At 35.5% G+C, this 14528-nt stretch overlaps 1 protein-coding gene across 7 annotated transcripts in view; it reads right to left on the bottom strand.

Moving 5' to 3' along the window:
* Nucleotides 1–14528, bottom strand: part of FOLH1 (folate hydrolase 1) — a 65368-nt gene that overhangs the window by 20223 nt on the left and 30617 nt on the right. For 6 of the 7 annotated variants that reach the window (XM_055283207.2, XM_055283200.2, XM_055283203.2 and 3 more), the window contains 5 exons: nucleotides 8903–9001; nucleotides 7929–8014; nucleotides 6478–6597; nucleotides 4004–4086; nucleotides 2036–2099 (listed from right to left, as the gene is read on the bottom strand). In XM_055283207.2, the coding sequence (XP_055139182.1) occupies nucleotides 2036–2099; nucleotides 4004–4086; nucleotides 6478–6597; nucleotides 7929–8014; nucleotides 8903–9001 (452 nt within the window). The remainder of the gene's footprint in view (nucleotides 1–2035; nucleotides 2100–4003; nucleotides 4087–6477; nucleotides 6598–7928; nucleotides 8015–8902; nucleotides 9002–14528) is intronic. The other variant, XM_055283201.2, reaches the window with a different exon arrangement.

Genomic DNA, 14528 nt, shown 5'->3' with positions numbered 1-14528 from the left:
GTTTTAAGTAGGTGTAATGATATTAATCAAAGTTAACTTTTTTTGACATTTACTCTGCGCAAGGCACAGGTCTGGGAGATTTGCAAATATAACTTTTTTTGCCCTTACAGGAGCCTTTGAGATAGGGGCTCTTAGAAGTTATATTTAGAAGTGGGAAAACTGAGGCACAGAAAGTAAGTAGCTTGGGTCACACAAATAGGAAGTTGCAGGGCCAGGAATGAATCCAGGCATCTGATGCCAAAGGTCAAGCTCTCAGCCACTACCCTAAGGGAAGGAGAAAAGAATAATCAAATGCACTGTGTAAACTAACTTTCAGAACAGTGTAGCTCAGAGGCATTGACAAAGAAGAAAAGGAAGGTTGGGAGCTGTGGCTCAGACCCGTAATCCTAGCATTTTGAGAGAACAATGTGGATAGACAGCTTGAGCCCAGGAGTTTGAGACCAACCTGGGTAATATGGTCAAACGTCATCTCCACTAAAAATACAAAAATTAGCTGGACGTCTAGCGCTTGCCTGTAGTCCCAGCTACCAAGGAGGCTGAGGTTGGAGGACCACTTGAGTCTGGGAAATCAAGACTAGTGAGCCATGATCGCTCCACGAACTCCAACCTGGGCTGTGGAGTGAGACCCTGACTCAAAACAAACAAGCAAACAAACAAAAAAAAACAGAAAAAGAACAGAAACAGAAAAAGAACAGAAACAGAAAAACAAACAAACAAACAAAAAACAGAAAAAGAACAGAAACAGAAAAAAAAAAAAAAACAGAGAAAGAAAAAGAAAATGCCAGTGGAACTCCATCAAGGTCTCATGTTCCAAGTGTTGACATGGCAAATTTACTAATACACTAAAAAAAAAATTCTAAAAAATTCCCCCTTCATTCATTTAGTCCTTTTTTTTTTTGCAACCGTACCACAAATATTTATTTAATAAGACATTAGGAATCTAGGAGTGAATAAACAAGATACTGTCTGTTCCTTGTTAAAGAATACAGTCTATTACTTGTAAAACAAATAATTACTTAATAATGACAGTGATGAGTGCCACGAAGACATGTCTTCCCTGAAAAAGTAACATTTCAAAGGAGGGTCTAAGGATAAGGATTAAACACGTAAAGAGGTGTTGAAAAGCAATCTGGGTGTAGAGAACAGGAGTGCAATGGCTGGGATGTTGCATATGGTCAAGATATAGATATATTAGTGGAGCTGGATTGTAGTGACAATGGACTCTTTCATTTTCATGGAAATCAATCTGAGATTTCCTTTAGTTTGGTCCTTTGCTTATTAAACGTATTTCCATTCTTCAAAGTCAGCCTCAAATGCCTCAAATCCCATTTCTCAAGCCTTTCCTGAAGTTTCTATTATTCTTTCCTCTGAACTCCCAGAGTGGTTTTATCCTATCCTTTCTAAAGTACCTGCATACATTATAATTCAAGATTGATTTAGTGTATTATCTATACTGAGTGTGCCACCATGCCCGGCTAATTTTTGCATTTGTAATAGCTATGGGGTTTCACCATGTTGGCCAGGCTGGTTTCGAAATCCTGACCTGAAATGATCCATCCGCTTCAGCCTCCCAAAGTGCTGCGATTACAGGCGTGAGCCACCGCACCTCACAAATGATACTTTTTTTCTACACCATTCTAAATCATAGAACTCTTTAGGTCCCTGACTTAATCATACAACAGATACTTACTAAATTCCTGCCGTATATAGAAAGAAATCTGCCAGATGAAGCTAATCAAAGAACATTGCTTTTCTGAATTAGTACTCTATACTTCAAAGCAAAAAAAAGAAAAGAAAAGATAAAAAAAAAAAAAAAAAGGAAAGGAAAGGAAAGGAAAGAAGAAAAGAAAAACCTGCTCACCTAGGTCTCACCCAACTCTCAACTAGGGTTCACACACTGCTTCCTGTCAGAGGTTGCAGTAGATTCCCCAACCACACGTTAATACATAGCCTTCCTTGTTAGTGCATAATTTATTAACTAGACTGCTGCTCCTAGTTTAATCACATCTTTTCTTATGAGACCAACAATATTCACCTTCTATAGACGAGTCAGCATTAATATAAGCCACGCCACGCTCTTGAAGGAGTCTTGAATTCTCCTATAATAAAAAGGAAAACTATAAATATAAAGTTATAACCCACTCCCCCTCCCCCACAAAATGCACATCTACATTTAATGTATGTAGATTTCTAATTGAGCTGACCCATATTAACGACAAATTTGACATAAGAAATTCTCATAAAAGAGCTGCTTTGAAAGAATTTCAATAAAGATTACTGGTAGGAAACAACAAGCAAAACTTGGCAAAAGCTAATGTTTAAGATGAAATTGTCCATATACTCATGGTAAGTGGAAAAAGTTAATTTCTTAACCATACTGTAGTTTATCCTTCAAAAAATTATCTTAGCTAACATGAATGACCTAAGAGACTTTTCAGTGAAAATCTTCCTATAAACATCTCATTATTTAAGCAGAGAATCGTGTCTGATTCATATGGAATGAAGGTATTTTAAGTGTATGAAATTTCAAGTTAAATTTCATATTACGAAAAATAAGTGAACTTAAATCATCTCCTGACCATGAAGTCAGGCTCTCCTGTAGGATGGCACCATCTCCTGGTCAATATTGATAATTGCACACTTTTAGAACAACGCGCGTAGCAAAGTTTTTTTGAGATCTCAATGTGAATTCTGAGTCTCTAAAATACGTAATTTCCTAAGCATTCTGACTATAAGATAAAAAATGAAAAAAATGCAGCTGTAAGTGAAAAAAATAATTTGAATGACACAAATTACACAGTCAAAATATTAGTTTCTTCTAGATAGTGGCAAAATTCTGTCTTATAAAACTTTGACTAAGTCTACAGGAGCACCATTTTTTTTCAAAGAAAATTGAAGTTCACAGGGTTTCACATAATATCTGGAGAATGAAAGGAGCCAATAAGTATTTACAGCATGACTGGAAATTAATGGAATAAACATTGACTTTGCATATATTTACTTTATAGCTAACGTTTCTGTTATATAAAGCCAACAATACATGCAGGTAAAATTACTTTTCAAATGGCTTAGTAAATATTCTGTGGTGGAAATTTCTGCCTTACTTTTAGCATAATTTAACATAAAGTGGATCATCATGAATTAAGAAAGATAAATGAAAAGTATACCTTACCTCCTAGCACTTTGGGAGCCCGAGGCAGGCATATCACTTAAGCTCAGGAGTTTGAGGCCAGCCTGGCCAACACAGCAAAACCCTGTCTCTATTAAACATAAAAAAATTAGCCAGGTGTGGTGGCATATGCCTGTAATCCCAGCTACTCAGGAGCCTAGGGCAGGAGAATCGCTTGAACCCGGGATGCTGACATTGCAGTGAGCAGAAATCACATCACTGTACTCCAGCCTGGGCAACAGAGCGAGACTCTGTATAGTTAGCTTTAGGAGATATTTTGGAAAGTGTAATAGAATCATGATAGAAATCAAACATGATACAGGAAAATTTGGCTTCGTGGTCAGGAAATAGAGACAATTTAACTTCATATTTTTCATAAATTTGAAATAGCTTCATTCCCTTTGAATCAGACAAGATTCTCCATTTAAATGACATGTTTATGGGAAGCTATTCACTGAAAAGTCTGTTAGGTCGTTCATGTTTGCTAAAACAATATTTTGAAGAATAAACTACAATATGATTAGGAAACTCCTTGTTTTGATGTTTGGTTTCTAGCATATCTACTTATTTACTCTCATACTCCCAGGAAATAAAGATAAATTAATTTTGACAATTGACATTAAGTGGTTCTGAAAGGTTCAAACAAAACTTAGTTCTTTAGCAACAGAGATTTTTATTGCTGATTTTTGAACAAGAATATGTTGCTTCAGATTTTAGGGAAAAAACTTCGAATACCTTCTCATTATATTCACTTCTTATTTTTACATGCTTGGCAAATAAGTCCTGGCTACTTTATTTTATAAAAATTTATATTATAGCAAATTATCAACTAACCTCTGCCCACTCAGTAGAACCAAGAAGACCAAATTCTTCTGCATCCCAGCTTGCAAACAAAATTGTTCTTCTAGGTCTCCACCCTAAAATGTATGTGTATATATAAATGATAGAAAAAAAATTCATAGTATACCCAGGACACTACCAAGCGCAGATTGGAAAAAAAAAAAAAAAAGTCATTGATGGTTTGGGAAGGGCAAACTGTGGTAAAAATCTTTACTTAGGTATTTTTCTTTTGTAAGATTTTAAAGTTGTTGATACAAAATAGCACAATTACATAGAAAAGGGGGGAAATGTGACAGTAAAAATCTTGCGAGATCATAAAACATTCTAATAGGTTTATAATGATTCGCTATGCATAGGAAGTCATCGGTGGTCTGCAACTGCCTAGAACAAAGAAAGAAATTTCTAGATGCATTTGGTGTTCTGAAAGCAGATATAACTGAAAGAAAATCCTTTAGAACTCTTTCCTGTTGTTCTGACATCAAATGAACAATTGTTCAGTATCAGCTGGTCCGTATGATTTCACTCCATTCTCTGCCAGAATTAATCAACAAGGGCTCAGTTAGCAACAGCAATGTTTGCTGTTGCTGAAAACCACATAATTCAATAGAGGGGTGATGTGTCTCGGAGGTTATAAACACTGACCTTGGAGTTAAGGCAAGATCTTGTTTCAAACCCTGGTTTTCTCACTAGCAGCATGACTGAGGGGAAGTTATTCAAACCTACTAAACTTCCATTTCTTCATCTGTATACAAGGAACAAGAGAGTAAAGATGAAGACATCACTTGATTGTGGGAGGATTAAATGGAATAATGTTTAGAAAGCACTGAGTAGGTGCCCCCAAAATTGTGAGAAGTCATCATCTTAGTAAATATTCACGTGTGCTTAAGAACGTGTATACTATAGCTGTTGACTCAAGTCTTTTGATTTGTCAATAGTATTATTCAAATTTCCTATTATTATTCATCAGCATTCCATTTCTTTGGCATATTCTATAATTGTCACAGTGATGTTTTGTATAGTTACCACAGGGATTTCCTAGCAAAATCATGAAACATTTTTGTAATAAAATTAAACACTACCTACTTCATGAACTATGTAAATTTAGGTTTCCATTGTTTTGTTTTCTTCAAATATAAGATAGCTGTGTAGAAAAAAGAACTGAGCACCTTTACATTTTATTTTAAATAGAGACATCATGGTTTTGTGGACTGGTAGTCAGAAATTTGAGTTTGAGCCCGGATTCTCTTATTCTGCCACATGCTAGCTACATAATCCTGGGGAAATTACTTGATTCTCTAAACCGTGGTTAACTCATCTGTAACATGAGAAGATAAGTAAATATGTCTGCTCCCTAGTTGCTATGACTTCAAAGTAGATAGGACATATAAAAACAGTTTCTCAAAAAAAAAGTAAATACTATGCAAACAACGTACATTATTGTTTTTATTGTTGATAAAAATATATAGATTACATTTTACAGTCCCAGACACCTTGTTTGCAGGGTCAATAAAAAGAATGAACTTCCTGCTCTCAATGTGTAATTATTATTATTATTATTTTTTTTTTTTTTTTTTTTTTTTTGAGACGGAGTCTCGCTCTGTCGCCCAGGCTGGAGTGCAGTGGTGCAATCTCGGCTCACTGCAAGCTCCGCCTCCCAGGTTCACGCCATTCTCCTGCCTCAGCCTCTCTGAGTAGCTGGGACTACAGGCGCCCGCCACCAGGCCCGGCTAATTTTTTGTATTTTTAGTAGAGACGGGGTTTCACCGTGGTCTTGATCTCCTGACCTGGTGATCCGCCGGCCTTGGCCTCCCAAAGTGCTGGGATTACAAGCGTGAGCCACCGCGCCCGGCCGTAATTATTATTTTAAAAAGCAAACATTTGAACTAAATTTTACTTTGGCTTTCATATGAAGATTCTAAAATGGCTGAAGTGGTGATGTTACGAGTATAAACCTAATTTTTGTGAGAGCACACCAGGGCTCAGGGTATGGGAACACAGATTCCAAACTTTTGACAGAATCCCATTAGACCCAAGGCCAGTATTTCTCTGAGTACAGCATCTATCTCCTTAATTACTCTATACACTTAACCTGAGGTCTGGGGTTAGAAGAGATGGAGGAATGTCTGCTTACAGTCTCTGACTAGGAAGCTTTGGCTTATAATCTAATTTCAGCGTGTTTTCTCCAATAATGTAACCCATCTTCATCTTCTTAGTTGCGAAGAACAACCATTAACAGTATAATTCCTTTATTTCAGATTATCACTTAATACATAAATATCAATAATATAAGTGTTATATAAATAAATGCAAAAATAAATAAACAATGTAATTAACCAACCAACATTAAAAATTGTATTGGTATTTTTACCAAACACATGTAATGGTTGAATTAGTATTTTTATACTCTCTTTACAGAAGACTAAACTGAGACTCAGATAGGTTGGCTTTTTTGATGTTTGTTGTATTACCTTCCCTTTTCAGTGTTCCAAAGCTCCTCACAATTTCATGAACCACAGCTGCTCCACTCTGAGGGTCAATACCACCAAACACCCATGAGTCCCGGTGACCTCCCAGAATGACATATCTGTCTAGAAAGCATAGATACAAGATTATTTGTCATTTCAGGTCAATAAAAGAGAAAATTGCAAACAACTCAATAGCATCTAAATACAAAGCACTCATGACTCAAAAAAAAAATGATTAGGTTCCCCAAGATATGTGAAAATATGTTATTTCTAATTTTAATATGTGTTTCTTCTATCTGAGAAAGCATAAATGTGATAAAGCAAATATATATTTCAATGTATTACTATAATTATAAGTACTACATTAAGTAATTAAGAAAGTTTAACGTTATCCTTATTCACATTTTTTGTAATTCTCTATTACTCCTCTCTTACCTAACTTACCACTTTCTAATATATTCAAAGTAAGAGAACATAGTGGCCACATAAGAAGTTCTCCAATTCCTATTCTTTCTATGGAGTTTTTAAGGTACAGCTCAACTATTTTCTATAGAAGAGGGAATTTCTCTGCCTACCCAGCTCTCAGGAGTGATAAAGCATTGATCACCCTTAAGCATATGGCTCCCTTCATAAACTGTCAACTCTTTGTCTCGGGTCTGTGTCTTCTTTTATCTCCCCATTTCCGATGCTTATCACGGAGCTGGCATAAATAGTACTCAGTATTATTAAATAGTAGCCACTTATATATTGTTTAGTACTCTTTAGAATATGCAAACAACAAGGATATCAATATTCTTGATCTAAAATAAATCACTAGCTGCTTGTAAGAAACATGCAATTACTATGTTTAATATGCATTTAATAGTATCTGTTTTGGTAAGAAATACAGAACCAAATAGTTCATAAGAAACTGAGGCTTCATGAACTAAGGCTATGTATAAAATGTATTTATCAGTAGATCATCTGAACTTGTATGGAAATCATATGTCCATATATTTTATCAGTGGCTTTAGTGGTAGAAAACAAAACTATGCAAAGGATTCATTAATACGAGATTATCTTAATTTTCTAAGAGTGTGGTATTTTATATAGATGTTTATAGTTATCATGAAGATATTTCTCTATGCAAAATATATGGTAAAAAAAATGCAGAAAACTCGGAAGAAAACACATCTTTCCCTACCCTGCTTCCCTTGATCCTTTAATTGAGGCCTGCACAATTTATCATTCGCCTTGGTCATCTGCCCAGCCTAGCACCAAACATTCACTTTTCTTCACCACCTGTACCACAATACAAAATTATTTCATATTTATTTCTTTTGTTTTTAGGTGAGTTCCACTGGTTTTCTTCATTTGTTTGTTTGTTTTGATTCACTTTGCACTCCCAGAGCTTGGTAGTATCCAGCACATAACAGTTACTTGATCAATATTTGCTAAGCAAATGATTCCTTTACCTGGTTCCACTGCTCCTCTGAGAGTACCTATCACATTGTAAATTCTCGTCACTTCACTGGTAGAGTGGATGTGCATCTTGACTCTTCTAATGCAAAAATAAAAGACATTCTTTAAAAAAGAAAACAAAACTGGTTAACAACAGTTTAACACTATAAGGGTTAAGGGAATTTTCCCCTCTGCCTTTAAAGGTTTAAGTCCGGTAAAATAAACTGAAAATTGATTAACAGGAGAAAAGGCATACAAACTTATTAACACACCAGTGTATACAGGAGCCAAACAGAATGTGAGACTCAAACAAAGGCCAAATGGCTGAAGTTTAACTAGCACCCTCTTCATAGGGAAGGGGGAAGTGGGGGAGTGCAGGTGGTTTTGAGGGGTGGTAAATGGTTTTCAAGAGAGTTAAATGGGCCCAAAGAGCAGGCAATGGTTCGTAAATAATTCTCTTTGGAACTTGAATGGAACTAGAGAACAGTCAACAGCTTGTGACAAAGCCTGTGTAGATAAAGTGATATGCCTCAGTCTTCCTTCCCACTATATGAGTTTAATCTTCCCTGATTAATAAAATTTCAGGGAGGTGAAGGAAAGTCATTGTTTCCCTTCTGCAGGAGCTTCAGATAAGGGAACTTCAGAGAGAAACTTACACTCTGCTCCTGTGGGGTGAAGTAGGAGGTCAGAATTATTGATTCTGAAGCTGCATCTAAGGACTTTTATCCTTTAGTTCAAAGTGTTCAGCATGCCAAAACACCATAGTTTGGGTTATCCATTTTCTGCGTTCCAATAACACTCATAATTTTTAAATCTTCAATCTTGTTTAAAGATTTCTAATTGTTCACAGGCAAAAATTACACTGGTTCTAACTTGCAGTTTTGTTTCCTGCTGGTATTATATAAATTTTACTTTTTCTGTCATCCTCTATATTATTTTTTTCTTTAAGGCTCTCCCTTAAGAGTTAAAATTAAAATAGTCTCTTAACTGTGTAGAAAAGTTTCCAGTAAAGCCAGGTCCAACATTGTAGGGCACTTTGAGACTTCCTCTCCAGCTGCTATCTGGTGGTGCTGAGCCACCCATTTTTCTGTTGGACACAAAAAAACATTATTAGCCACAAAAAAACCTGGAAGTAATGCATTAAAACGTTAACAGATTCACTTTATTGAGCATCTGCTCATAATATCTTTAATGACTGCAAAGTGCTTTGAATATAATATGTCACTTAAACCTTACCACAATTCTGAGGAATTGCTACCTCCACTTCACAGATGGGGCACAGGAGGCTTAGAGATTAGATAACGTGCCCAAAGTCGTGCAACTAGTAAATGGTATAATTAAGATTCAAATTATTGATAAGAATTTGATCTGTGTTACCAGTATCTAGTAGTAAATCTAAAAGTGCTTCCCAGAGCATGTGCTGAAGAAAGAGCTTGATGTCTAACTCTCTGAAATTTTCCACTGTTGTCTCACTGGTATATAGTTATTTTTTACAAAGTACTTTCATACACACCTACTAAGAAGACAGGAGGATTAAAAGAAAAGATTTCATTTCAGAGGCCCCTAAAAGCTTCACATTATTTTTTAAAATTCAGAAATAAAGATTCAGGCAAAGCATCCAGTATATGCCATTGTGCTTGGTTATCTTTCAGCAGGTGACTGAGAAAGAAAACATGATAATGTTTATGAAATGGTGGGGTTCTTGTAGTTTCACTTCAACGTATCTGTCTTTACTGTATTAAGATGATGGATTAACTTATTCTTGATTTGGGCATGTAAAACATATACTTTTACTAAATAGCTATAGACAGACGAATGTGTTTCCAGACAAACTTAAGAGACTGAATGTTCAAACTGAATAGTCTCTACCTTAATTGTAACTATATTTTTATGAAAACCCAGCTATGAGGCAAAAACAGACTTCTTTGGGCCTACCATGGGCATTTTGTTCCCATTAAATGAATATTACAAACCTTAAACCCAGCTCCACTTAATAATGGCCTGGAAAAATAAATGTCATTATCTGATATTATACTGAGATGTTCAGTTATGAAATCGGAAGTGGAGAATTTCAATCTGTCCTTTATGGCTTTCCCTGTGGTCACACACCCTCATGCCCTCCAGGCTGTGTGGTGGAGCACGCTCTGCCATGTCCTGTTTTCTTCTGTGCCTGTACACGGGTGCTTGTTCCTTGTCTACGTGTTTGAGGAAATATGAACAGCTCAACTTAACCTAGAATCTACTGCACACGCAATAAGAAAACAATCAGTAAGATCACTTTCTCATGGAAAATTCATTAGAATTAATATCTCGTTTTAAAATGCCCTATCAAAGTGTAAATAATCCCTCTCTTTTTTCCCTTTTTCACTAAGGAGTTTGGATACTAAACAGAATTTCAAGTAATGTATTATAAAATTTATTTAAACTATTTACCATAAAATGTCACGTATAAAGCATCAAGCAACATGAAGAGGCATTTTACATTGCTAGAAAGCATAATACTTAGTCAAAACAGCATGGTATTAAATATACAGTAAATTTGCAAAAGGCAAGTAAAGAATACACATATACTTAATTATACATAAAATATTGATACAGGAGGTAGAAAGAAATTTAGTAAGCAGATAATGGGGGCAACAGAGTCCTCAGCAGAGCTTCCCTTCTAACAAAAAGCAGCCCAAGACATTTTTTTTTTTTTTTTTTTCCTAACAGAAAGCAGCCTGAAAAATCGAGCTGCAAACATAGATTAGTAAGCTGAAAGTGTGGGGGAATGCTGGCAGCTGTGCCAATAGAAAAGGGCTACCTGGGGCCAGGCGCGGTGGCTCATGCCTGTAATTCCAGCACTTTGGGAGGCCGAGGCAAGCGGATCACCTGAGGTCGGGAGTTTGAGATCAGCCTGACCAACATGGATAAACCCCGTCTCTATTAAAAAAAAAAAAAAAAAAAAATACAAAAAATGAGCCGGGCATGGTGGCACATGCCTGTAATCCCAGCTATTTGGGAGGCTGAGGCAGGAGAATCACTTGAACCTGGGTGGTAAAGATTGCGGTGAGGTGAGATCACATCATTGCACTCCAGCCTGGGCAAAAAGAGCAAAACTCAGTCTCAAAAAAAAAACAAAAGAAAAAAAAAGGCTACCTGGGGGCCAGTCATGTACACATGGAGGGTCAATCTTCCCTGTTTTTGTTACCTCATGCACAGTAACAGAGAAGTGAGCAATATGGCGCAGCTCAGGGAGAGAACTCACCTGAATAATAAAAGATTAGGGTGGGGCCACCAGAAATTCATACCCTATGCAAATGGCGCACCTGGTCTAACCAGTTTGTCCATGACTTATATAAATCAGACACTGCCTCTTCACCAGCTCATCTATAAAACCCTCTGCATTTTGCAGTGGACCAGCAACACACTTTTTCCAGGACCTCTCTCTGCAGCAGACAGCTATGCTAATATACTATACACTAATAACATCAGTTGCTTTGGGGGTGTACATGGATGAGAGGAAAACTTTACTATAAATCCCTTTGAATTGTGAACTTTGTAAATGTATTTCCTTTTCAGAATAAAAATTAATAGTCCTTATTCCCATAAAACAATACAATATAAAGCCACGATTATAGTGTCCCCACAGGGACAGGTAAACAAATGACTAGAAGAGAACATAATAATAGTTATATATAAGAATCTAACATACCAATGCAAAAAATAATGCACATGCATGGAGAAGTTTCAGTTGAAAAATGTTACTGAGGTATAAATCTCTTTAGGTTATTTTCTCACCTTATAAATAAAAAATAAATTCCACAAATATTTAAAAGTTGAATATTAAAATTTCAAACACAAAAATATTAGAAAGTCCAAATAAATGTTGGAAAATGTCTCTGAACATGTTTGGTAGATAGTAGATGTCCAGTAATTAATGTATAGACAGTATTGAGTTTACAATTCTGTATCTTGTAGCATATTAATTTTGCTTTGACCATTTGGAGAAGACTTGTTGTCTACTATGTTTAAGGCACTGTGTTTTAGTCACTAAAAAATATAAATATATACAAGACTCAGTCTTTCCAACAAAGAGTTTATAAATCACTCAGAAGAAAATACATATAAAACCAATCATAATATGAAACAGAACTTGACAGAGCAAAGGTAAAGTTCTAAAAAATTTGGACAAAAGAAAGCTTGAATCAGCTTATGAGATCAGCAATTACTTTCTAAAGAGGTTTCGCTTGATCTGGATTTTAAAGATGAATAATGGCCGGGCATGGAAAAATGAGGGCGAAGAACCTTCCAGGCACAGAGGCAAGCAAGCATAGAGCAAGTGTAAGGCATGATGACTATTCTGGCTGGGATTATAAAATGACTAAGATTCCTTGAGAAAGAAATTGAAAAACAGTGTAACTCAAGTGCACATGGAGCATTTTTCATAATAAATCATGGCTGTAAAACGAGTCTGGATAAATTTAAAAGGTTGAAATTATACAATCATTTTATTACTCATATACTTCATTTAGTAATCCACCCACAATAAAAGGAATTTAGCAATAAATAACAAAAGTAAATTTAGGAAATTCACAAATATATGGAAATTAAACTAACTCCTAAATAACCAATGGGTCAAAGAAGAACTTGCAAACACAATTTAAAAATGCTTTGAGATGAATGAAAATGAAGACACAACATACCAATACTTATGAGATGCAGCAAAAGCAGTGCTTAAACGAAAATACATAGCTGTAAAAACCTATATAGAAAGAATCTCAAATCAGTAAGCTAAGTTTTCACCTTAAGAAACTGGACAAAGAAAACTAAACTAAACTCATAAAGCATAAGAAAGGAAATTACAAAGATTGAAAGATAAATAATAAAATAAATAGAGAAAATCAATGAAACCAAGGGTAATTCTTTAAAAAGATCAACAAAATTAGCAAACCATTAGTTAAACTGACCAAGTTTAAAAAGTAATTACTAAAATCAAGAATACAAGGGAGGACATTACTACTGACTTTTATCTAATTCCTACTTTTACTGCAGTGTCTGAAATATAAAAGTCATTCTATAAATGTTTCTGTGAGAAGCCATTAAAAGTCTCCTGAGCAGAGGCATAAGAATGAGACAACACCATAATCAATAGAGGTGGCTACTAAATGCTTGTGTCATTGAGTAGAGAGTAAGTAGTGTTTACCAAAGTGTCTTTTGCATGAGACATGAATTAGGGCCCCAGCTCTCTCACTTACTCTCTGAACATTGGTTAAAATGAGTATCACAATACTAACTCATATTGTTGTTTTATAGTTAATTGAGGAGATGTATGTAAAGCATTTAGCACAACAGTAAGTGCTAAAGCGTAATTAGCACTCCATGCAGGATACATGCTATTACTGTTACTGTTGGCACTATAATTATCATCCTAGAAGTTACTGTAGAAGGCAAATTAAAACCACATAATCACACTGTGTTCAGTACACATGTAAAGAAAAATAGGAAACAATATATATGGTGTCCCCTTTCTTTCCCACTCAAGTCAACATGAAGTTTTTACCATCACTCACATTTCATCAACTTTTTATTTAAGTTCTCAGCATTCTTGGGCCATTATATGACTTTATATCTCTTCTTGTTTACTCACACATTTATTAATAAACTCTTATTTCATGATATATTCCATTTATAAAACACTGTCTTTTCTAATTAGTGCACAACGCTAAACTGCTAACCACTTGAGAGAACCTGAGAATTGAGTATCTTGGCACACTCCCAAGGTACGTGTGCAAAGTGAGTAAATTTTCACAGTGAAATTCATAAACAAACCATATGTTATGTTAAACAATTTTTTAAAACTAAATTCCACTTATATGGACTGTTTCATTATGGCTTAGAAAGTATGAGTGGATAAATAGTGTCTATTTTTAATTATGAAATTTTGAATGTAAAATGCACTTTTCCTCGAAAGTTATGTTATTAACGATTATTGTATTTGTAAAATGGTTTACAGAGGCTGACACAGTAATGTTAGATGAATTGCGTTTGTTATTTTTCAATCAATCAGATAATTCCATTACACAATCAGTGCACAGCTGATATTGACCTAGTAAACCAGACCAAATCATAGATGTTTAAATAAATCTCACATCTAATTCCATGATATCATGCATCCCTCTTTTCTAATTACAAACATAATACAGGTTCATGTTTTAATTTTTTTTTTTTTTTTTTTTTTTTTGAGACGGAGTCTCACTCTGTCGCCCAGGCTGGAGTGCAGTGGTGCGATCTTGGCTCACTGCAACTTCTGCCTCCCAGGTTCAAGTGATTCTCCTGCCTCAGCCTCCCGAGTAGCTGGGACTACAGGCACGCACCACCATGCCCAGCTAATTTTTGTATTTTTAGTACAGACGGGGTTTCAACATGTTGGCCAGGATGGTCTCCATCTCTTGACCTCATGATCCGCTCGCCTCGGCCTCCCAAAGTGCTGGGATTACAACCGTGAGCCACTGCGCCCAGCCCCATGTTTTAATTTTTTATATAACTGAGATAATACTATATATATATATAGTTTTGAAATTTGCTTTTCTTCACTTAATAGTATATCATAAGCATTTTTCTATATTATTAAT

This window comes from Symphalangus syndactylus, chromosome 6 (genome assembly GCF_028878055.3).
Source record: "Symphalangus syndactylus isolate Jambi chromosome 6, NHGRI_mSymSyn1-v2.1_pri, whole genome shotgun sequence".
Lineage (NCBI taxonomy): Eukaryota > Metazoa > Chordata > Mammalia > Primates > Hylobatidae > Symphalangus > Symphalangus syndactylus.
This window is presented reverse-complemented; position numbering and strand designations above follow the sequence as displayed.